Genomic DNA, 27,376 nt, shown 5'->3' with positions numbered 1-27,376 from the left:
TTGCCTTCTATGGTTTCTACTTAATTTATACGGTGACCTCAAAATTACTCTTGAAAATTATCTGACTGATTTTCATGTAAGAAAAGTTGTTTAAATATATTCCTCGACATTTTACGAGAATTATACTTCTAAGCAACTGATCACATAATTTGTAGTAGCTATCTGTTATATAAATTTGTTAAGATTAAAAGACTTTCCACTTAATAAATAATTGTATATAAAAAAAAAATTATTTAATCGAAACATTTATAAAAATAATTAAATATAACATTATTTATAAATTTAAAAGTAAAATGATTTAATTTCAAATATCATTGCAAAATTGAACAAATATTTCATTAGAATATGCAATATATGCAAAATTTATTGACACGAGTAAATGTAAGTAACACTTACAGTAGTATGTGTAAAAGTTGATTTTTTTAGTTAAAGAATTTATAGATAATTTCTTAATTATATAAACAAAATTAATATCTTGTGAATATTTAAAATAATTTAATGACTAACATTTATAGCTATAGTGATCTCAAAAGTTATTTATGCAGTTTAATAATATTATTTATTTAAAACTAAATAATTAAATAATAATTACAATGTGTGATTGATAAAATTTAATCTTTAATTGTTGAATTATAAATAATATTTTAATAAAAAAATTTTTAAATTAATTTATCATTTTTTATAAGATTTTTATAAGATTATTTCATTGTATTTGAATATACAATATATGAATTGAAATGTTAGTAATATTAATTACAATTATTTAAATTTCAAATAGTACAAATATATAAGACATTTTTAAGTATTGATAATCATTTTATAAAACAATAATGATCAGATATTTGTATAACTGGCTTACACATAAACGGCAAATAAATTCTTTAACGACTGAAAATTAGTTTCTTTTATTGACCTTAGCGTACTGATTTTTTTGAAACTTGCAAAAATAATTCACCGAATATAATATTTTAAAAGGAATATTATAATATGATCCACAGAAATAATCAATATATTTTTTCTACGAGAATCTTATAAAATTATGCAAATATGTACTATCTTACCGACTTAGCCATGTCTTAACCACCTCTATGCATATAAATCTACTCAAAACTACTAATATTAAAGGAAGGAGAAGGCCAGTATCCTAGTTCATGGAAAGCACATAGATAGAGCGAATGAGAGATGGGGGAGAAAGAGAGAGAGAGATTGAGAGAGAGAGAGAGAAAGGTGAAAGGCAAAGTCGACGCTGAAACGTTCGTATATAAAAAAGAAACGTTCCAAGTGAGGCGGAGAGTCAAGAGGCAACCATCCGACTTGTCATAAGAGATCGGCGTCTCATCTGCTCGACATCACTGTGACTTCTCTTTATCTTGCCGTCGCAAATGAATGAGGTAAAGGAATACTTAGAGGCGCACGAATTGCAGACGCGTGACGCTGCAGATATCATCGAGGAATTTGGTGATGAGATCAATACAATGCATGGCAAGTGCATCGATATCGGTTGTGGTCCGGCCTCTGTTACACGGGAGCTTTTCATGCAGAAACTGCCTGCTGATGCGACCGTCATCGGTAAGTACGAATGAACACAAAAAAGAACGGGGAATAAATTAATGCACATTTACATAATCGATAACTCTTATACGTTTGCCTTCTCTTTAGTAACTTCATACGGCAGTTTGTTAATGTATTTGTTAATCATATCATTAAGCAATTTATATTTGAGCTTTTACAAGCGAACCTGATAATTCATCTCGGCCTTCTTGATCATAAATCAATAACATATTATATGAGAGTTTAGAATTACAAGTTACTTTCATCATTTTAAAAATGTACATTTTTACAGAATAATTTTTTGTCGCAATAATGATATCCAACAACGGATGTTTATTAACTTTTAACCAACCCTTCATAAAATTTCTTTAACTAGTACAGTTATGTGATCATATTATATAAGGTTATGCCTAACATTAAACATAATTTTATTTCATTACATTGTAATACAAATTATTTATATATAAATTTAAAAATGAAACTTGTATCCAATTAATTTAATGTACAAACATCTTGAAAAGATATCTCGCAATAAATCATATTTATAATTCGCCATCTACTAATAAATATCATAAAAAATTTGAAATATTAAAAAGACTTCGAAAGGCTTATAATTTCCCTAGTCAGTATCACGTTTCAATAACTAATATATATTGTTAAATACATTGTATATATAATAACGTAAAAGAAGAGTTTAATTATATTTTGAATAATTAAATGAAAAAGAACTAACTATAAAGATAGTAATAAAAATAAAAAATGCTTATTATTTGCGTAGAATTTATAACAAAACCTTGCAGTTAGATATATCATCCTTATACTAAAAAAATAACACCGGTGTACCGTAAATAAATACAAAGATTTAATCAATTAAATATTAATTATGTCAATTTAATTTTACACTAATAATAATCATTTTAATTATTTAGTTATGCGTGCAATATATCAAAGTTTCATAAAACTTAATAAAAATTATTTTATGCTCATTTTATTATATATGCTAGTTTTAAGAGATTTTCGAAAGTATCAATATTAAAATTAAGGTGTTTGTTTACTAACTGCGTTTACGTCAAACAAATTTTGATATTGAAAGTATATACTGTTTAATATATATTTTTTTATACTAATTTAAATAAAATTTATAGAAAAAATAATTTTGATAAATATATCAATTTTTCTTTATTTTTCATTAAAAAAACATTGTCAGAAGAATAAAAATATAATTCAATTAAAATTAAATAAAAATAATAGAACTTTTTATGAAACGGATTTTTTTAGATCGCCATATTATAGTTACATATCACTCATTTTCGCTAAGATATTTATCTTATCTTTATTTTTTCGAAACAATGTAAAGAACAACCGCATGTACTTTGTAGTTTTAATAATTGAAAACTTCTGTAGCTTCAAAGGCAACATAAATAAATTTTCATTTTCATCACACTCATATCTATATAACTATTTAATTTTTTATTATAAGCATACTATTAAATCTTTTAGTCATGTTAAGTATTGATTGACAATGAAGCAAATATTCTGTGAACCAATCCATTGGATTAAAACCTTTATTATGTCTATTATTGTCTATTATGATCCCGTCTCCCCAAATATAATCTTAATTTCTTTTATAATATTTTTATAATAAATCTGATTAACTCATATTTTTAAATATAAACTATTAAAAATTTTAATCTTCTCATATAATCCATATATAAGATTACATTTAAATTGGTGAAATATTGAATTTTTAATAAATGATCAAATTTAGTATTTATTTTTAAATCATAATTATCTATATATTATTTTGATTTCTCTATTGAAAGAGTTAAGTTTTTTAAATAATATTTGGTTTCAAAATGATTAAAAATTTCCAATAAATTACTATTTGACTTTCGCTTTTATTACAAAAAATTCGTATATTATTGGGTTCTAGTTAATAGTATGAATATGTTTTGTAAATAATGCTATTTATCTATAAAAATTCTCAACAAATATTATTGTGAAAGATAACTTAACTCCTATGTGAAAAATTCAAAATATCTAATTGACATAACAACATTTGTCGATATGATAAGTTTTATAATTTTATGGAAAGATTTTTTTATTACAACATAAATTATTACTTCTATAAAAAAACATTAAAATCGTACTTATTAAAAAAATATTTATAACTTATAATTACTACCAAATATATCCATAAAAATAAATCATTATTTATTGCAATACTTCTGATTTTCCTTTATTTTTATTTTATAAATAATATTATATTTAAAATAATTTCAAGTAACAATGGCAGATTAAATAGTAGTTTTGAAGCTATACAAGCAAGTTATTGAAGTATTAATTCAAACATATTCAATAAAGTAAAAATTTATTTAATAAATTAAAATAGAGATTAATAGTTTAATTATAAAAAAATTATTTTTGTTACTTTCAATTATAAAGTTATATTAATAGACTTCGATAAATCAAATGATATGGTAAACAATAATATCAAATTATTGTGTTTTAAAAAAATTATGTTTTATCTAGTTATTCTAAAACAATCAAAGTTCGTACTATACATGGAATTGTATATTAAATATTCATGAAAATTCTTGGAAAATAAATCTATATTCTATTTGATTCAATTGATAATTATTTTTTAATACTTTGATGAACTATAGTTTTAATAAAGTACCGATATAAAAGCTACACTTTTATTACAATAGAAATAAAATCTGTTAATATTTCATAATGTAAAAAAGATTTATACATAATTAATTATAATTTATATATATCAAAAAAAAAATTTTAATTTAATATTTTTCAATACTCAGTGTAAAAGATAATTTCTTTTGTAAAATATTGTCAAACAAATTTACAAAATATGATATTTCTCTAATTGTGGTTATAAAATTTTTTTTATATGAATCCTTTAATGTTTACCAATTTCTTTGTATCTCATATATATATATATATATATATATATATATATTTGTAGCTTATTTTTGCTCATGTAAACAATTTGTAGATTATGAATAATGTATTAACATAAATTTGCATTAACAAAAGTTTAATAACATTTTCTTATATACCTAATAAATTTATGAAATAACAGTTAATTTAGACTACTATATTTCCTTGTAAATTAAAATGTTTATCAAATAAACTTCATTTGTATTAAAATGAAACTCAATTTCACATATTTATAAAATAAATGAATGGTATTTGTTTTTCATATTTTAGGTAGTGATATATCCAAAAAAATGATCGACTATGCAAAAGTTACGCATGCTGACGAAAAGCGACTTTCATTTATTGAATTCAATATTGAAGTAGAAAATCTTCCCTCAAATTTAATAAATACGTACGATAATGCCGTTTCATTCTATTGCTTACATTGGTGTCAAAATACTAGGTAAATATTAAATATAATATAAAGATATAAAATAAAAGGTAATATCCATATTTCTAACAACTTGCTGTACTATTACTGTATATTGATTTATTATATTAAATTATTAGACTAAACATTAATCATGTATATAAAAACTATCTAATAAAATTGATTATTTTTATTTTAGGAAAGCGTTTGAAAATATTTATAAGCTTTTACGCCCCGGAGGAAAGGGTTTGGTATTATTTTTAGCTCATAATACTGGATTCGATGGTTATTTGCAACTGTATGATGATGTACAATACAAACCTTACATGAAGGTAATAAAATAAAAGAAACCATTATAACATAAAATGAAATAATTTCTAAGACATAATTCATTGTATCCTATATTTAAATATAAAAGAAACGTTATAATCACGTTTAATGCTCATTTGTATTATTTCAATGGAAAGAAATTATTAAACTTGTTGTTATAAGATAAATATGATAATTATTGATCCTATATTTCTAATTTTATTTACTTTTTTTCTAATATACATATTCATTAAATATCGATAATTTAAAAGGATCAGTTTCATTTTAGTAAAATTAGCTTGCAAAAAGAAATATTTTTAGTAAAAAACATAATAAAGTAATAATGATATAATATAAAAATTATTTCTTAACAAAATATTACATTTATAATAACTTTTGTAAAAAGTAGAAATTACTTATTTAAATTTTTTAATTTATATTAATAATAAATTAGAGTTAATTATACGAGTTTTATGTATAATTCCATTATATAATTAAATATTTATGATTTCATTGTTAAAGTTTAAACTATTTAATTAAACATAACCTATTTAACTATTATTACTTCCATTATTGCAAAAATATAATATTTTGACAAATTTAATTTTTAAATTTTCTTTTTTAGTTTCAAATATTTCATTTTTATCTAAACATTTTAATATAGATATTCATAATCTTGTCGATGTATTTACAATGTTCTATATGTACTTTGTACTATAAAATAAAATTTTATAATTTAAAATTTCATTTAATACTTCCTATTTTCAATATTTCCGACAAATTTATGAAAATATTTTTTCTACTTCTAATCAATTAGAAAAATTGAACATTTATATATTGAAACATTTAATGTGCTTCATTATCCAATACATTATATTTATTTTTAAGAATACTATTATATATTATTATTATTAAGAATACTATTATATTTTTTATTATATAATATTAATAATATTATATATTTTTATATAATTTTTCTTATACTAATAAATAAAAATAACAAATATAAAATAAAAAATATATTTCTACAAAGAATATAAACTCAAAATATATAGAAGATTGTAATTATGTTTTAAAATAAATTATTTATTTTAATATCATTTTCTTAAGATATTTTTATATCATTTATAAATTTATCATTGTAATTGCTAATTATTTGCTAGTTGTGAAACATTCTTTTGTCTTATTTCCATTCTTGTTATAATTATAATTTAATCGTGCTAATGATTGTCCAGTATCTGCGTAACTTAAGCCAATTTTTTAAAATAATTATTTATCTAACTATGTCTAATTAATTAATTATGATCAACGTCTATATTTTATACTTTCCTGTTTGATTATCTATAAGGCATTACATGTAAATATAAAACTATTTATAAATTGTTTTATAAATAACTGAATAGGATATTGAAAGATAAATTACTATTCATACATTTTTTTAAATTCTGCTTTTATTAAAATTTTGCTGCTTAGATTATTTGAATACATTTTTTCATAAAATAAATCATTATTTAAAATAATTGTTTTATTCATTAATCATTTTACTTTTTTCAATAACTTCAAATAGAAATTGCTCTTGTACAATTAATATAAAGTATATCGTTCTAGCTAGGCTGATGAAATAAAAAGCACTTAATACAGTCACATAAATATCGTTATTTTTTCAAGCAATACTTGCCGTTTGATCAATTCATTTTGAAAAAATAACGAAAAAATCATCTAATAATTGGTCCCGATTAATTTTTTAAGATTGCTTATTTGTAAATTGTACTTTGTAATTTCGTAAGTATTCTTTATATCTAATTGTCATTTGCTTTGTTTATAACTCAAAAGACTTATTATAAATTGGAGATACATCAAATTCAATTGAATAAATATAACTAAATAAATATGTGTGTGTGTATTTGTATGTGTATAAATTTTTGTAAATAAATATATTTTGAAACTCTGTTTTATAAAATAATTTTTTATTCTTAATGATATCAAGTAGATTACTTTATTTAACAACAGAATTTAACAGAATTTTTTATTTTAAAGATCAATTTGTACAATTGGCAAATATTATTTGTTTACTTAATATTTAATTAAATATGTAATTACAAATCAAAATGTTTATAAATTAAAAATGAATAATAAAACAAGAATATGAGAAAGATGAATGTATCAATCACTAGAAAAAATTAAAAATTAATTTTTGTATATGAAAAAAGAAAGGATGGTGCATAACATTTAAATAAATATTTATACTAACTTATTTATACATATTGTAAATTATATTTCTCTCGATATTATTATTATATATTAATAACGCTTGTATTTTAATAGGATGTCTCTAAGTATATACCTTACTTTCAACACTGCGATAATCCAAGGGCTACGTTAAAAAAAATTTTAGAAGAATCTGGTTTTGAGGTCTTACATTGCAGTTTTCGTGAAAAAACATTTATATTCAAAAATTTGCAAATACTGAAAAGTAATATGAAATTTTATTACCCATATTTTTATTTTTAATAATACTCAAATAGCTGAATGTTTTATAGAACACGTACATGCTGTTAATCCTTTTATTCAGCGAATGCCTGATGATACAAAGAAACGATTTAAGAATGATCTCTTATACGAAATAGTTAGTAGAAAAATTTCATTCGTCACCAAAGACAAGGAATTGAAAGAAGAGCGCAAGATACTCGATAGATATTATGTATTAATAGCTTACGTTAAGAAACCAACTATCTAAACTTCAGAAAAAATGAATAATTTAAATAATAAATGGTGTTTATGTATTATCTATACAAAAAACATTGTGGTTATTATTTGAATTAATATAGTTCCTTTAATAATATTATAGGAATGTTCCAGTCAAAGCAATAAGAAATCATTTTTTATGTTTTATATTAATATTCTTATAAATAGATGCTTTAATTAATAAAATTATTGGATATAAAATATATATATTAAAAATTAAAATATATCTTATTTAAATATAACTAATATTAAATTTATGTAAATTTCTCAAATATATTATTTAAAAAATTTTCAATTAATTAAGTAATTTTTTAAGTAAATGTTAATCTAGAATAACAGAAATCATTTTAAGATTAATATGGATTTTTATTTTTTTGTCTGTTTTCCGGCATTTTACACATTTGCAATCTGGTGAGTTACATATCATTATTTTGTTATTTTTCCTTATAAATACAAATTTTTCTCATACAAGAATTTAAAGCATAAAATTTGTTTAACAGTGGCTTTTCAAACAGTGCTGTTAATGCTATTCCATAAAATAGATTTTTGCAAAATAATTGTATAATACCAACACTAACTTCTTTAAAATTATGGTATGTGCAAATATTGTTATAAACGAAAATAATATTTGTATTTTATGAATTTACTTTTTTTACTTTCTCTTAGATAAGTCAAACTATTCAATTGTGTGTTTATATAGAAATAACTTATTCATATTTTAATATAAGAGTTTTTATGATTTGATTAATTTAATTTTTAAGAAAAATTTTATTCTCGTTTATTTATACATTGTTGTAGTAAGTTTGACAATTTCAATTTAAATGATTAATCCTACATTAACAAATCTAACTCGGAATGATTTGACGCAAATTATTTTATTGTAAAGTTAAGAGAAACACATATAATAATCACAAATCTACTAATATATAATTGTAATTACCCCATCTCCAAATTTCATTATAAATTTAATTAAATAATTAAACAATGACATTCTGCTTATTATTTACTGTTCCAAAATCATTAATAAATAAAAAATAACTCAAACAGTAACTAAAAAATTGAAAACATAAAAAAAAATTTTATTTAAAATTGATTATATGGCATTAATTATTTTGTAATTAGAACAATATCTTATTTTTAAATGCTTAAAATTTTATAAAATATTTGAAAAAGTAAAAAATAAGCCTATCTATATCAACCATTATTCGGAACAATTTAATCTTAAAATAGATGGCTGCGATTAATAAGTGATCGTCTGAACTGTACTTCATGTCATATACAATTTCAAATTAATATTAAAAATTATTTGAAGCCTAAAAAAACTTCTTACATATAAATAAAATAAGATAAGCTTTCTTTTTATATGCAAGATAAAATAATGTTTAATAGACAATAATCGTTGAATGGTTTTATATTTTTTATTTGTATTTTTTATATTTTAATTCTAAATTATATATGTACAAATATATGTATATTTTAAAAATTGTAGATAATTCTTTTTATAAATATTTTTAACCCTTTTACTTGATTTTTATTACATCGACTTAGTCATGTATAGAAATAGTATCGACTCCGTTCACTTTGAATGTTAAACACATTAACAATCAATTTGATATAATAATTTGATCTCAATTTTTTAATTGTTAAAATCCACTCGAAAAAATAAAAATATATTTTTCATAAAATAGCGACAAACGTGAAAATACTTATTAGATGTTTTATATTATTCAGAGATTTAGAACAAAATGAAAATTCTTAAATACATATCTTATTTTTATCACTTTGACTCTAATACATTAAATTTAGTGTTAATTACGTTTAACGATAATTTATACTATTTAACGTTTCTTAATTTAAGCGGTATATATAATAAAAGTATATAATAATAGTATGTTACTTATTATATCCTATTTTATAGTAAATTATAAAATTATATATAATTATAGACTTATATATAATAAAAGTAGTTATTTATAAAAAAAAAATACTTCTTAAATATGTTTTCTAATGAAATAAAAATATATCTAATATTTAATTTAATGCAGATATATTTATGTCATTGTATTTTGAATATACGTATATTTTATCATTTTTGTACATCCTTCGTTTAACAAAGCTGCTGCATATTGAATTTCTTACAAAGAAAGTATAAACAATTACAAACAAGTCTTTGTATTACACGACTACTTAATTATTATGTCAATATAATCATTGCATTAGATTAAAAAAAAAAAAAAAAAAACAGAAGCTAATAAAATTTTTCAATAATATATAAATGCAAAACAAATTTTCAAACTTTAGTTAGCTTAATATTCATAAATATAAGGATAAATAAAAGTATGGGAGGTGCTGATTAATAGCAAATCGAGAAAAGGTTAATGTGATGTGATATTTCTGTGAAAGTATTCTGTGAAACATCATAATTATTAAGTACTTTCATAGTGAAATTACATATATTTACTTTCAAGAAAATAATTAAATAATTAATCGTTATAAATAATAAATATAAATAAATATAAATACTATATAAACTTAATATTATATTTACGTTTAATGATTTTAAGAAAAAACTTTTTATCAATAAATAAATCTCAAAAAGCAATAAAATTTTATGAAATAAAATTAAATAATTATATTTCTTAATAACAATAAAAACATGTTGACCTAATAATGTTTCAGTCAAAGAAAATAGGAAAATAAAATTATTTACTTATACACCAAAGGTGCAACTTAATAAACAAGTATATTATACAATATACTATGGTATAATTTATAACATTTATTTATTTGTATTATTTATTTAAAGTGATTTGTTATAATAAAAATAATATCGTTTGTATTAATTAGCAATAGTATGTTCGAAAAACACAAATGCGTGTGTGTGGGCAGTGACAGATATCATATATGAAAAAACTCTATTGAATGTCTAGTCTATAAATATTTATTTATATGCGTGTACCTACATAATGAAATTATCAAATATTGATATTTCGTACAAACTCATTATACATCAATATCAAATTTGTCATCGCTACATTGTACAATTAAGCATCATATTTAATTTCATTAAAAGTATTTAAACTAGTTAAAAAGATTAATAAATAATCAAATATTTTTTACTACATTCAAATTGAATTGCGATGTTTATAATAGCAAAACAAGCAAGAACATAGCATATATACTATGAAATGTTTTTGTTTGATATAAAATTGTATTCAAAAACAAAATATACACAACCGTTATTATTAAATAGATGTACAAATGAAAATAAAATATTTATTGCAATACACGCAATTACAGATATATAATTAAATATTAAAAACAGTGATATTAACAATACAATTCTTTAAATTTATAATTTACTTTTAACTTAATTTTAACGATGAAAAATTTTAACAAAAATAATAAATATATAATTAATAACATAATAATAATAGCGCATAAATTTAACAATATTTTATATACAAAGACATTATAAAAATAAAATCCCTTGCTTATAAAATAATAATTATTTATTTTTCATTTCTTCTTAAGAATATTAAATAAAAATCTGAAAAACATTGTATATCAATCACTATAAAAACTAAATTCAATTGTATATTCGATGAATTATTAAAATAACATTTATACAGAATAAATAAATATGCTTATTATAATTATAATAAACAATATATTAAATTTTCGAATCTTTGTGACGTTTTAATTGTTACAAAGTAACAATTGTGTTCTACATGTTCTAAAAAAATTTTTCTTGAACATTGAACTTTCTAAACATTGAAATTTAGAAAAGACCCAGTTAAGAAAATATAACAATTGTCAAAGCATATAAAAATAATCGCAACAGAATAGAATAATGTTCTTGAATATTCATACATTTAGGTATTACTTTTTTACTACTTTAAAGGTTTGTAAAGTTATAAATTACACAAATCAAGAAGAATAAAAAATTATGTTTATCAATTAAAATGGAGAATAATTCAAGAACAATTTTTAGAAACATTTAATCTTTAATCTTTAACTTAACTTTTTAGAATAAAAACATAAGTATATAATTGTTTATTTCTTTATAAATATAAATATTCAGTATTAAAAATTTCAATATTAAACTTAAATATATTTTAAATAATATTATTATTTTATATTGATATTATAAGCAAGTTTCTTATTTTTAATTACTCTAACATATCAATAATTTGTTTACTATTTTATTTGCATAGGATCATTTCCAAATGGTTTCTAAATTCTTTTAATATTTTTGTAGTTTTATATAGCAAATTTATGAAACTATTTCAAACTATTCAATGACATTGCCTTTGTGTATTGGACGATCGCGTTATTGTTATTTAATCTTAGAAAGTTAAAATGGTATGAAAAAAATACAAAGATATTAAATTTACAATTGATATTGCATTGTATAATAATTAGAAATATAAAAATATAAATGTCAAAAAATGAAACATATACATTTTTTTATGTTAAATTTCCTTTCATAATGATACTATTATATTATTTTATTATATATTATATTATATTATATAATAATTATAATATAATATTATATAATAGTATATATAATATTTAATAGTATATATATAATATTTAATATATAATATTAAATAATATATAATATTATTATATAATATTATTATATATTATATAATAATATTATATTATATAATAATATATAATATATAATAATAATATAAATAATATAATATAACTATTATATAATACATAAATACTATTATAACTTAATAAGCTTAACTTATAATTTTGACGTAATTTTACAATGAAATATTTATCAACTCAATACATGAATTACAAATCTATTTTATACATTAATATAAGAACCTTTGATTTTTTCAATCTTTTGAGAATTAATTAAGTTGACTGTGTTGAATATATTAAATTTTACCATCTGAACATGCGTACTAAAATTTTTGTTATTAATTTGTTATATTAATAAAATAATATTTATTTACATAAATAAATAAATTTAAAATTTTTAAAAATATATGATACAATAAAAAGATATTTTTATTTCTTAAAATATGCAATTTCATTTTTTCATAAGAAAAATAAGGTATTACTTTAAAAAATACTATTAATTTAACTTAGTACTTATATAGAAATGAAATAGATTATGTTTGTGAATTCTTATTAATTATTACATTATGATTACATTAATTATATTACTTTTGATACATTTATTGGACTAGTGAAGATTTGATGTTTAACAAATAAGAAAAGTAATATTTATTATGAAATATTGGAAGAGTAAATATTTATTATAAACTAAAACTTAGATTATCTTAAAATATGCAATTATTTATAATCCATTTAGCAGGCTGATTTCAAGGTAATGCACGTTTGCTTCGATAGAAAAAATAAATTAATAATAAATTAATAAATTAATTTTTTTTATATAACAATAAAATCAAAGATTATTGTAACCGACTTAATGTTATCAAAAAGACTATTTTTTAACTTTTTTCTGTACTATTAAATAATATAATAATCAAATAAATTTTCCACAAGTTAGATAATATAAATAAACCATAAATAAAATTAATATAAACCAATAAAAGAATAATAAGACTAAATAAGAAATAATTATAAATAAAAATTAATTCCTAATTCGAGATCAGTTACTTTGAATTGTTCTTTGATATATTAAAACGATTCGTTTTTAAGTGTTTGTTCATTTATATGCTATCGATCTACATATAAGCTCTATTACATTAATTTTATATATTAAAAATTAGAATAGACGTAATGATTCTCGTCTACCTACACATTTAATAACATCAACTTCAACAACACATAATAGTACAACGCAGAATATACTATTTATTTAAATAATAATTGAATCGCTATACTTCATTTATATAAGTTTAAAATGCCAGGAATGGAGAAGGAACGATTTATATAAGATTGGTTAATATTTAACCTTTAGATTATGTATGGAAGTCCATTGGTAATTGGAAGAACTGAAATTTTGTTTATCTTTTCCTGGTATTTCATATATAATTTTTGTTTTTTCGCTGTTTTTCACACGTTCTTGGATTACAAATAATAATGGCCTCAAATAACAGATCAATTTAATAAACTTGTGAAATTATAAACAAGTAGTCGAAAAATATAATTTTATCTTAATCGACGACTAAAGATTAATACATCAGAAATAATCAAAAGTATTATGAAATTTGATTGCTTTCATGAATGTTTCTAAATGTTATGAATTCAAGAACGTGAATAATTGCAACATTTTATATAATATTTTATTCGTGTCATATTTAGTAATCTTTTAAATAACGCATGCGTGCTCGTATCTATTTTTCTTTTGCATTGATAATTAAATATATAAGCTAGAACATAGTTTCGCTATAAAATTAACGTTACAAAGGAAGCTCACAAATTTCAAAATTCAAAAAGATTTATCATAATTTTTATTTTAATTTGTTTTACCAATATTAAGTGTGAAAATGCACATGTAAATTAAATTTATTATTCGAAATAAGAATACAGGAACCATTATACTTTTAAATATTTGTAATTTTCTTGTCATACCCTGTAACAAATAATTATCACATTTATAAAAAAAATTATATAAATATATACATGAATAAAACATCAGATTTTTATCTTAAAAAATAAGAACATTATTAATAATTCTTAAAAATATAATTGACACGTAGCATAGATATAAATAATATATAATCAGGCATGTATCACAACATATTGCTTTTATATACAATAATTACACTTTTACCTTGTGCTTTTACGGAGTATGACAGAGAATTTATAAATTATTATTAATAAAGAAAGTAACTATAGTTTTTTTATAACTTATTAATAAATTATGTATAATACATAATTTCATATAAATGAAATAGTTATATATATATATATATATATATATATATATATATATATATAACTTTCAAGTATTACTGCCATGTATAAAAAAAGTTCATACTTTTAAGTCATAATACATAAATTGCATAATTAATAAATTGTATATATGAACACTAATCGCAACTATAATTTTTTTAAAAACTATTTATGTAAAATAATGAGCGTTAATTTTGTACGTCTTCTACTATTAATCGCATGATTTATTTCACTTTCGATCGCCTAAACTTAGGAATTTACCGTTTGAGATCCATTAATATCACAACGCGTTATGCCTATATTAACTGCACATTATTAATTGCCGCTATTTTATGCCTAATACCAAACATTAAATAGCATTTTATGTGTCGCGTCGTCACTGAGATAACTCAACTTGTAATTTTCTTGATTTAATCATTATTAATACGATTATTATGCATCTCGTTTAATATTCTTTATATTAATTTTTATTAATATTATTATCTTTATTATACTTATTTTTATTTATAATTTAAATATTTTATTTTGTTTTATGTACGTATGTTAATATACACATACATACATTATAATTTAATAATAACAATGAAAACGTTACGATCGTATTAACACTTACGTAGGTAACATTTTTGATTGTCTTCCTGAAAACAGTAATTTACTTCAACTTATGTTATTTATCGTGTTCGTTCACTTTCTCACAAATTCGTTTAAATTGTTTAATTTTTACTTTTTATGAAATATCAAAGCCTCTTTTATCTATTTGTTGTATAAAAAAAATATTTTGTAAGAACACATTAGAAATAGTTGGAGCACATGATTTTCATTATATCTTTTTTTTCAACTTTTTCAATTAGAATACGATTTACAAAAATTACAAGTGCCGATTCATTTTTTTTTCTATTTCAACTTGTACAATGTACTTTCTTTAAATTCATTTGCATTCTTTTCAAGAATATTGATTTTCTCAGTTGTATTTTATATTATCAAACTCTTTCAAAAACCAGTTTTCCACTAACCCAATAAAATTTAACCGGGACCTATTTTTTCCATTTTCCGACTATACAGTACTTTTCAGTATCAATAAGATAGATCTCGAAATTGAGTAATATCAGTTTAATGGAGGATCTAAAATCTTATATATATAACAACAAAAATAAGTTATAGTTTTAAAAAATTACAATTATTTAGAATCGCATACCAAATATGAATATAATCAGATTCTTTTTTACGGTCTCTCTCTCTCTCTCTCATTTAAGCCTACACTTTACTTGTACGTATTTTCCTTCGTATTTAAAGGAATAAACTTACATTTCCTGTCTGTATATACGTTACGATTTCTTATTATTTAATACTGTGACTACCAATTCATAATTTTACAAAGTAGTATACATATACTCATATTACTTTCGATTCTATATTTCTACAATCCATATGGATGAAAACACAAAGACGAACACATTTTATTTTTCCATTGGATTACTGTATGATATTTTTATAACTTTGCTTACTTAAAAAATGATTTCAATAAAGGACCGGAATGTTGCATTCACTAAAAATGCACATTTTACATTTACTTTTACTTCTTTGCTGCAACGCTTTCTTTGTGATATTACTTACATTACAAAGAAATTTGCATTGCATAATAGTGTTTTATGATGTCCACTTTCAAGCTATTTTCTTTTTTGATGTGTATTGCGCTGAAAACATCTTAACCAACTACAATGTCCAGCCGTCTGCTAGTAAGTCTTTTCACTAACAGCTTCAGAAACACTCTGACTGACACTAGTTGGAGATAATTCCAATTCATCTTTATCAAGTTTGCTAAAACGTCGATTATATTCCATTTGAAGAGCTGTTCGAATCTGTTGCATAAATAAATTACTGTTTACTACGTCACGTAAAACAAGAAATTTTATTATTTATTTATTGCTTATTTAATATTGTTAAAAACTATATTATAACTGGAAAGATTTATTTAATGAATATCAAATATTATTCGAAAATTACTTTAATATTAAGGCAATATAATCTTAAAATGTAAAACGTAATTAATAATAATTATACGAAACAATTTAAATAATTAAAATATATAAATGTTTAAATATTTAAAAATATTTTTAAAATTCGTTAATAAATCTGAAATATTATTTAATAAATTATTTAAAAAATTAATTACATTGCTTAAGCTTAATTGACTAAATTAATTAAGTTGTGTATACAATTTTCTTTTTTACAATAATATAATACCATAATATTTTTCTTAATTTTAACTTTCAATGGAAAAAATTATTTTTAAATTCTTGGAAATTATTCTGTACAAATGTCATTAGTATTATTTTTTTAAAATTTACTTAATTTAAATACTATTCTAAATGAATGTAATAGGCTACCTTTGCTTTTTCTTCTTCAAATTTTTGACGAACTTCTTCTTGTTGTTTTTCTAATTCCACTTTTTTTTTTTCATATATTTTGGTTAGTCTCGTACATTCATTCACTCCTTTCTCAACTGTAGATTTTGCAACTTCTCTCTTCAAACGATCAAATTCAGCCTTATCTTTGTGAGTTTTTGCCAATTGTTTTACCTAATATTTGTAAAATAAATTAAATAATTTAAATATATTAAACAATATAATTAAAGATCTAATAACACGGAATTGATTGTAAATAAACAACATTTTTTGCTACTAAAAACGTCGTGAACAATAATTAGAAACATTAAGACCGTGAATTTGTATTAAAATTCTATATTAAAACATACCTCTTCATGTCTATTAACTTGCAGTTTTCTCTTAACATCAGCAGTTTCACGTTCGTATAATATCTGAAGTGTTTTCAACTGACTGGACTGCGACGATTTCATCACCTTCTCCATGGTTGTGAACATACTTTCATGGTACTTCTCTTGTATTTCACGTTCCTGTAATAAGTGCTCCTTACAAACAGCAAGCATACGCTCGCTTTGACTTCTTGGAAGTGTTTTCGACGGTGCGTCGTTACCTTCGTGATTATCTACCTCAACTGATTCTGTTGTCTCAGGAAGAGCCAGAGTGCTCAACCCTACTTCGCTGGAAAAGCTAAGATTCAGATATATTAAAATAAAAAAATTTTTATTTTAAAAAATAAAATATAATCCGTAATGATAATAAACACAAATTCAATGATAGATTTATGATAATAAATTTACTAATTATTTATACAATTTATCACTTTATTGATTTCTATGAAGTTAATAAATTGATGAATAATAATACATACATTTATATAATTAATAAAAATAAATTGTCTGATTATCTTATACATACATATTTTTACTGGAGAGACATTGCATTAATTTGTTACTCATATAGAATTTTGATTTTTGTTTCTCTCCATCCAAAGAACCTCTTGCTGTTTGTATCCGTACTTTTTCCTTCCAGATTGAAAAATATATTTTTATGTAAATATTAAATAATATTATATTAACACAAATATTTAAATTTTTAAGTAAATTAGAAATGAAAGTGTTTATTATTATAAAAAAGTTGAGAATGGTTAGCTAGTCAAACCTTGTACTTTATTACTTTATAAGTATATTATTTATTCATTTAAATTTTACAAAATTATTAGAAATATATTTATATTATTTTAATCATAATGCAATGGGTCTTTATAATATTTTATATATTTACTTTATAAAATAACTAAAAGATAAATAAAAATCATACTTTCTCTTGTTTCTTTTTTAATGAATCCAATTTCTTTTCTAGTTCTATCTTCTTTTCTTTGACCAACTTATTTTCCATTAATTTGTCTAAAGTTTCGGCAACGATATCTTCAGATACTATAGAAAAAGAACCTTTTCTTAAAGTCATTAGAAACCATTCGTTGTATACAATCTTTGAACACAAAATACTTACTCATACTAGCATTGAGAGGGCTTTTATTTGAGGAAGCATCAACTACATTTACCATAAGTGACGAACCATCTTCAAACTTTTGAGAATCAGATAGAGTCATGGGTCCTATTGATGGTCTTCCATGTGGACTTCCTATGCTTGGCATTAAACCAGGTAATTCTCCTATGGATTGTATTCTCTTTGACTTACCTATCTCTTCCTGATAAAACCAAATCAAATTTTAAAATAAAAAATTAATTTATCTATATCACAAAGTAAAATAGTTGATTAGAACTCGTATATAATAACATTTTTTAGCTGAAAAATAATGATTTATGTGAATAAAATAAATACCTTTTTAATATTTTGATTTTTATTAAAATTTTCAATTTATATATATATATATATATATATATATATATATATATATATATATTCAATATGTGTGTGTGTGTGTGTGTGTGTGTGTGTGTGTGTGTGTGTGTGTGTGTGTAGTGGATTTTTTACATTGTATATACAAAAATTATATATATTATATAAAATATTAAAATTGATTCATATTGATTCAATAATATATTGAAATGTATTAATATAATATTTTAAATAAAATAATAAATTAAAAAATAAAATTTATCCAGTTAATCACAGAATATTATAAATTTCAATAAAATGTTCCAGCTAGATCATAAATGATTATAAATTTAAAAAGACTCACAACTGGTTTAGAGAAACTTGATCCACTGCTACCTTTTTCCTTAATTTTGTCTTTAATCTACAATAATTAGCAGAAAGTGAATGTATTATTAAGAGAACAATCATATGCAGAAAAATATTTTTAAAAATTTTTAATAAAAGTTAACTGGTATTTAACATTGTATACAATTTAATATATATTTTAATAATAAACTTTTCAGATTTAGACAAATACATAGTCAAAATATAAGCCTCTCAATGATACTACTTAAAATTGTTAAAAGAAATTTACATAAATACATAAAATCAATATTAAAAAAAAATGTGGACCTACTTTATCTTAAAAATATTTTAAATTAATATATTAATCAATGTCTTTTAATTATGTATAATATTAAAGTATAGTTATAAAAGATTCAAATTAAGTAATCGTTTTAAAATCTAGTTCAAAAACGCGTATTAATTAAATCGCTTCTTACTTGAAAACAAGACAAATATTTGGTACCTCAATGTGACCTTTAGATGGTTCCTCCATATCATCTGTAAGCACTGATAGTTGCACTTCTCTTTTTTCTTGTTCACTTTGGTATTTAATTGGATTGGCCAGTGCTTCTGCCAAGTCACTTAACTTATCTGGTACATAGTCTTTAACGATAACATGTAAAAATAAACTGGCTAATGGAAGAGGCTGCCCACATTCGGTTCTCAGAGCCACATGTCTATAACCTGGACATAAACCAACAACTGGTAGAACGCGGTGACCAATCATCTTTCCAGATTCTTCGTAAGCTGCTATTCGAATAGAGGCTAATTCTGGTAAGACTACCTATAATACAAAATAACATTATCATTTTTATCTAAAGATTAATTGAGTATTGATGAAATAAAACATTCAAAGCTTTAGAATTGTTTCAAATTTAATTTTATTAATTGTAATTTAATATATGTGAAAATAAAATTTTAATAAAATCATTATAAAAATATTTGTAAATAATTATTAACCGAAATTTCAACTATAATTGCTTTCTTATGCCCTAATAATTTTTCAAATCTTTCCATTTTTTACATTTTCGAAATAACTGAACAAAATTTTTTTAATTATAGTGTCTGTATTATTATAATTGTACATAAGTATTCATCGTTAGATTTTATTTATTTATATATTGTGAAAAAACTTATTAATATGAACTCAAAATTATAATTGACCTTTTTGAAAACAAAAGGATCTTCGTCGTATACTGGATTTATACCATTATTAGGGACTATTTTGGTTTTAAATTTCTTTCTAACGGTATCAGCTGGAAGACCATACATATCAACTTCTACATAAGTTCCTACTCTTCTATCCGTTAAGAACTGGGCTGATATTACATGAATGTGAACCATTCCAGCAATAATACCATCAACTGTTGATTCAGCAAAAGGATCTAATCGGCGATCTTTTCTACGCATGAATTCAGGTTTTAATAAGTAACCGCAACGTTTATTATACTCAAATATTCCCAAATTTAATTGCATAGCAAGATCTGAAATTATATAAAATTTTCTGATATTAAATTTATGCAAATATTATTGAAAATTTAAAATTATTAATAAAATATAATATTTTTAATATGAATTAATTATGTTAAAAAGATGTTCCATATTTTAATCTATTTTTGTCATTGGTAATTCTTAAATTAAAATGTAGGGTCATAAATTATTAATAATAAATTAATTTATGATCAATAAATTTGATAAATCAAATTACCTAAGGTTTGATAATTCAAAGCTACAAGTTGACAACCGGCATTCCAAAAAACTTGAGGCATGAAATTACTTGAATCAAAGCGTGTACCAGATGGGTAAACACGAGATAATTGATGCTTATTATAATTGACGAATTCGAGTGGTCGTTCTTTTAATAATGTTGTAGCTTGTTTTTCATCAAATGATGACATCTCATACATACGATTTTTTTCTGAAAATTTATTTATAATTAATATATAATATATCTAATCAAGATATTATTTTTATGTACAATTTTCATATCAAATATGAATGTATGTAATAATAACTATAAACAATTGTATATATTTAATTATAATATTTTTATATTAAAACATGAAAAAATTATTTCCTATATCTTACTTTCTGAAGATTCAAAACTACTGAAATGAACTGGTTGAACATAATTAACTAATGCAGAAATTTCGGCTCCAGCTTCTGTTTCCTTAGTAGCAGCTGCTTTATCTGAAACTGCCACTTTATCATCAAGTCGCAATTTAATATCTTCAGTATTGGATTCATCATCTTCAGTGCTTGATTCATCTTCATCATCTACAGTAATTATTTTTAATAAATTAAAAATATTTTATATTAAAAATTTAAAATAATAAATAATAAATGTTTAATAATTTAACTAAATCTAAATAATAAAGAAGCAGTAAAATAAAATTATGAATATTTTTAAAACAACAAAATTGTTTCTATTAATACTATAAGCATATTCAACATTTATTTTAGAAATTTAAAAAATAATCATACCATCATCATCTTGAGTACTATCTTTGCTACCCTGTCGATGTTGTAGCATAGGTGGACGAAGTTCTCCATTAGCTATTTGATGTTCACCATTTCCATTCCCAACTACCATACCATCTACTACTTCACTTAGTGGTATGATATCGGGTGGAGGACCATTTTCTCCTTTAGCTGACTGATTCTCACTATCATGCTCTTCACAAGTTTCAATGCCTTCTTCTATACCTTCAGTTTGAATTTGCTGTTTTTTATGATGCTTTTTATGATGATGATGATGATTATGCTTTTTCTTATTTTTTATTATTATTTTTCTTTTTAATAATGAAGGTGGTGGTAATTGTTGACCAGGTTCTAACTGAAAATTACAAATAGAATTCCAAAATATATTCTATTTTTTATATAAATGAATTTTTACTATTAATAATATCTATCCTAAGATAGCAACTAATCATAAAGTAAGATAATTTATTTTTAATCAATTCATGCTAAATTTTAACAATGCTTTAAAAACTATTTTAATTACTTACTTTATGAGATTCAAGTGGTGCATCAAGAAGCATTTCTCCAAAGAACTCTCTACAGTATTGAGCAATTTTTGCTTGTTGTCTTGGATTACAATGATTTTCAAAGCTTAGTATTACAGGATACTCTGATGTTTTAAAGGCACTCTCTGCTATCGCTTCAATAACATCCCTAGCCGAAATTTCAGGTACAAACGTATACCTACAAAAAATAATATATATAAGAAGATTTAAATAAGCTTATATATTTCACAAATTAGTAATTTTGTAATTCTATATTAATAAGCATTTGTCAATGTCAATAATTATTAATATAAATTATTTTATCGTCATATTATAAAAGTAGTAACTGACATATATTAGTTTATAATATAATTTGCAAAAAATTTTAAAACTGAACCTTCAAGAGGATTTTAAAATATATACAACATAAAATTTTTCAAATAGCCTTTTCTAATATGTCTTTATATTTTTTATATTGATATTTCTTATAAGATGTATATATTTTCTTCTAAATATTCACTTAAATATATCTACCCATGAACAATGATCGGTTCATCAAACTTGCCGTTCCAAAAATCAAGCTCAACACATCGACAACCAGCAAGCAAACATTGACGATATATTTCTACAGAACTCTTACCAGTTAGTTGATGTCCTATAAAAAATTTATGATAATATATTATATATAAATATATTTCATAAAAAAAAAAATAATTTCATTAAATAAGTAAAATAAGTAAAAAGAGGTTTTTAAATTATAATAATTTCAGATGTTTCATATATTATTTGTTTGAAATAACTTAACTTTGCTAATAACTTAAAATATTTGTAAATCCATTTATTTTTAAGTGATTATAAATTAAAATTCCATTGAAACAAAAACTATTTTAAGGAAATTACCTGTAAGATACGTGTTATGACTAGAATTAATAAAATAGTGAGCGAGTGATTGATCCATATCATCAGATAATTCAAACTTTGATACAGCTACAATAGGATTATCTTCACTCATCAGGTAACGAAGAAAACCATCAAAACTTAACTGACTCTTTTGTGCATTGTGTTTATTTGGTTCATATTGATTAATAATTTCCATTGCTCTTACAGAATTAGCATAAGGATATAATATTTCATTTAGACGTGGATCACGTTGAGTTTGATTCAAGAATTCAACAAGTTGAGGTACAGACATTAATTTTCGTTTAGGATTCTCAACTATTTCTTCAAAAACCTTTTCAACATCTGAGCGCTGAGTTAGAGACTTATAAAAATTAAAGAATTCTTCAAATTGAAATTTTTGCAAAGGGATCGAATCATTCTTTCCAGAGGCATAGCCTGAAATATCCAATGCCTTTTCAACACGTTTTCGATCTTCTTTGTTTTGTGTAAACATTTTTATTATACTAAAAACCAAATAAAGTATTCCAAATTATGATTATTAAAAATATCAAAGTAAAATACTAAGAAATTCAAATTTATATATTTTTTTATGCATAGTTTTGTTATGTATAAAAATAGTATTACTTTAATAATAAAAATGTATTTTTATTAAAATATAAAAGATATTTCAGAAATATTTATTTACTTTTTAACTGGTATATTTCCAAATTTGTCAACAGATAAGGTAAGTTTTGTGTAAGCCTTTTGTAAGAACATGATTGTGCTAATATTAAGCTGAGTAAGATTATAAGCTAAATGAAGAATTTGATCAGTCCAGTGTCGAGCGATTTCTGCACGTGTTGTACAGAAATTAATGAAAGTCATGTTTACAAAGTCTGAACCATGACAAATTGTTACAGTCTTATCTTCTAAAGAATCTTGTGAACCCATTGTTACAAGAGCTTTTAATTTTGGATCCTGTAAATTACTTTATATTATTTTCTCATTCAGTAGATTTGCTAATATCCAAAGTATTTAATTAGCAAGAAAAGTATTTTATGTATAAAATTCTAACTGTAAAATAATTAATAAATTAAATATTCAATAAAATAAATCCATAATAAGTAAATTCAATAAGAAAATTGATGATTTATTTTGAATAAAATTTATTTACTTATTGATAAACAAGACAATTTATTTTAATTAATCATTTAACTATGTTTTAAAAATCAATAACATTAATTTTTCAAAATACTATTTATATCATAAAATCTTAGATTATTTTATATTAATTATTAAAGAATTTTATAAAACTATTTACATACATAGTTAAAAGCAGTTTGGCTATACATATTATTATTTATTTAAATATTACATTTTATTATTCTCAAAATTGTATTATATGATATTTTGTAATTTAAATAGTAAAATTACAAGTCATGTAAAATATAAGATTTCTGAACACATATTGTTAACTTCAACTATTCAAAAATAGAAATAAATATTAAATCTAAACCTTATTTTAATTTAAATCTTATTTTAATTATTATATGCACCTTAGGTATTTTTGCAAATAACCCAGTACGTGTGTCACGAATCATAGCTATATCGATCATATCCATTTCATTATGCTGATCTATCCAATGGAGGTAAAAACCATGTTTGTCAACTTTTAAAGTAACTGGTGTTGCCACTCCTGAATCCTATATAAAATCAAAATAATGTAATAATGCTTACTTAAAATTCATATTTAATGCACACAAAATTCATACTTAAAATACATGCATTTCAATTGTGTATCATAAAATTCTTATTAACTAAATTATATTAAACATATTTTACATTGAAAATTTTTTTTTATAAAATTTTTTTTGTATTCTAAATATTTTAAGAACACATTAACATAAAAGTGGTCTGAACAGCATTATTTATATAAAAAAACTATAAATTTAAATACTTCAATATATATATTAGTTCAGCCTTTATTTTAGATTATTTCAGACTTTATATACAACGTATATCATTCAAAAGTTGAGAAATTTATACCTCATCCCATTTAACAAATTTTTCTCCATCCTGTAATTGCTGTGATATCTCTACAGGCCTAGTTTGGACAGCATTTTCCACTGATTTAGTGCTGGCCATTACTTCGAAAGATTCTTTCGATAGAAAAAAAAAAATTCACAAACATGAATCCACTAATAATGAATAAAAAAGATCTCTTCACTAAATAATTTAATTCCGTTTTGAATTTGATTTATCCACGTTCAATTTGTTTGGCACTATGAACTGGATATAAGATTTTTCTTTTCCAGACATTGAAAATACTAAAAAAGAAAATTATATATAATAATATGGATGAAAAATATATTATTAAATTATTTATGTAAAATTTACAATAAAACAAACAAATGCATGAAGTTTATATAAAAATAATATTATTGAATAAATTATATTTAATCTTTATTATTACTTTATATTTTATATTTATACTTGTTTATAATAAAAGTATTTTAAAAAAATAGCTAGACTATTGTTTTGCACTGGAAATCTCAAAGGGTTATTTTCATCTATTGACTTGACTAAAAGTTTAAATAAGCAATTGAGAAGCAAATCAGTTCACTGTTTAATTTCTCAGGTTCAACAAAATTAAATTATTATACATAAATCAGTCGGTTCTAACAAGGTAAACTAACCGAGAAATCGCGCTTCTATTTAAAAAACTAATGAAGAGTAAAAAATAAAAAACTAACAAGTTCAAAAGTAAGGTAAATCTTACTAAATTGCATCAAATTTTTGAGATTGAAAAACAAGTAAATAATACGTTATACATATAGGGCGCAAAACCCTTTCCCTCTCTCTCTCTCTCTCTCTCTCTCTCTCTCTCACTCTCTCCCTGTGTCTCTCTACCTCTTAACTTCGAATCTAACAATATTTCTCTTTGTCTCTCCCTTTTGTCAAAAATGGAAGCACTGGATCGCAGCAATGAACATCCTGATTTCTAACTAGAGTTCACCGAAAATGTTTCAAAGCATTACAACAGCAGAATGGATGAAGATCGGTAGAAAAAATACAAAGAGCGCACGCATGTACGCACGCACGCACACACACACAGAAAATCAAACGCCCGTGCACGCACTCCTTTTCCTTGGAAACTTTTCCCCGAAATCAACACTGGACTTTTTGTCAGCTTTTTTACACAGGTATATCACGACTTTAGATAGAGGCTATGTTAACAATATCGCCTAGATTGACAAGGGCCTGCGAATGACTGAGCGGTCCTCTTCTCACGTATTATTTATTGTTTCTGCTCCGATTCATTCGTGATTACAATTTCTACTCGTTTCTACTGGCAGGCCGCTCGTTCTTTCCTTTCCCGCTTCCGTGAACACTAGGAGGCGCTCTCTAGAGCGCGACGACTGCGCGCCGAGTTGCAGAATGGCTCACTCTACTTAATATTTGTACAACAGAGTACCAACGTTCGTACTTGCGGAACTTGTTTTTAATACCCTGTTGGTATTTAGCTTTAATAATTTCTCTCTCTCTCTCTCTCTCTTATGCGTCCTGGCACTTGCTTATTCTCTCCCTCACCCTCTCACGCTTGCTCGCTCCCTTGTTATCATCTTACACACATCATTCGGAATCTCAAATAACTTTACATTCTGCTATATATTATACAATATACGATATATATTTACGAGTAACATAGAGAAATGTAATAACTTAAAATTTACTATACGTGTCTTATGCAACGTGATTTTTAAAAAATCGAGAAAAATGAATAATTTATACATTACATAAAAATTAAGAATAAGAGAAAATTAAATAATAACAAATTTGAAAACATGTTTTCATTATTTGTATTGTTCAATGCAGGTATTTATATAGAATCCAAGAAACGTCTTTTTCAGAATAATGAAAAAATGTCAAAAAGAACAATAACATCTTCAACTACATTCGTGCAAATATTTTCTAGAATATTAAAATAGAAATCATTGTTTTACTTGAGAAACATATAA

General features: G+C 22.4%; 2 protein-coding genes across 3 annotated transcripts; one reads left to right on the top strand and one right to left on the bottom strand.

The window, feature by feature from the left end:
* Positions 1–1,305: 1,305 nt before the first annotated feature.
* On the top strand, positions 1,306–8,013 carry jhamt (juvenile hormone acid methyltransferase). Of its 2 annotated transcripts, none has more exons than XM_011502796.1 (5): positions 1,306–1,569; positions 4,780–4,951; positions 5,118–5,250; positions 7,553–7,700; positions 7,768–8,013. In XM_011502796.1, exons 1-5 carry the CDS (start codon positions 1,383–1,385, stop codon positions 7,962–7,964), a joined length of 837 nt encoding a protein of 278 aa, XP_011501098.1. In that variant the 5' UTR covers positions 1,306–1,382; the 3' UTR covers positions 7,965–8,013. The 2 variants fall into 2 exon arrangements, with proteins under 2 accessions (XP_011501098.1, XP_011501097.1); XM_011502795.1 differs by having other exon boundaries at positions 7,753–8,013.
* An 8,087-nt stretch (positions 8,014–16,100) lies between these two features.
* Positions 16,101–25,524, bottom strand: Plc21C (Phospholipase C at 21C). The gene is made up of 18 exons (XM_011502794.1): positions 25,404–25,524; positions 24,914–25,060; positions 24,064–24,335; positions 23,379–23,881; positions 23,013–23,133; positions 22,482–22,677; positions 21,958–22,309; positions 21,562–21,750; positions 21,182–21,391; positions 20,638–20,957; positions 19,937–20,257; positions 19,454–19,510; positions 18,766–18,958; positions 18,568–18,683; positions 18,166–18,272; positions 17,622–17,937; positions 17,254–17,445; positions 16,101–16,725 (listed from the first exon to the last, which is right to left on the bottom strand). The coding sequence occupies exons 1-18, from the start codon at positions 25,500–25,502 to the stop codon at positions 16,600–16,602; spliced, it is 3,837 nt and encodes a 1,278-aa protein (XP_011501096.1). The 5' UTR covers positions 25,503–25,524; the 3' UTR covers positions 16,101–16,599.
* Positions 25,525–27,376: the final 1,852 nt, after the last annotated feature.

This window comes from Ceratosolen solmsi, unplaced genomic scaffold (assembly GCF_000503995.2).
Source record: "Ceratosolen solmsi marchali unplaced genomic scaffold, CerSol_1.0 scaffold15, whole genome shotgun sequence".
In the NCBI taxonomy this organism is placed as follows: Eukaryota; Metazoa; Arthropoda; class Insecta; order Hymenoptera; family Agaonidae; genus Ceratosolen; species Ceratosolen solmsi.
This window is presented reverse-complemented; position numbering and strand designations above follow the sequence as displayed.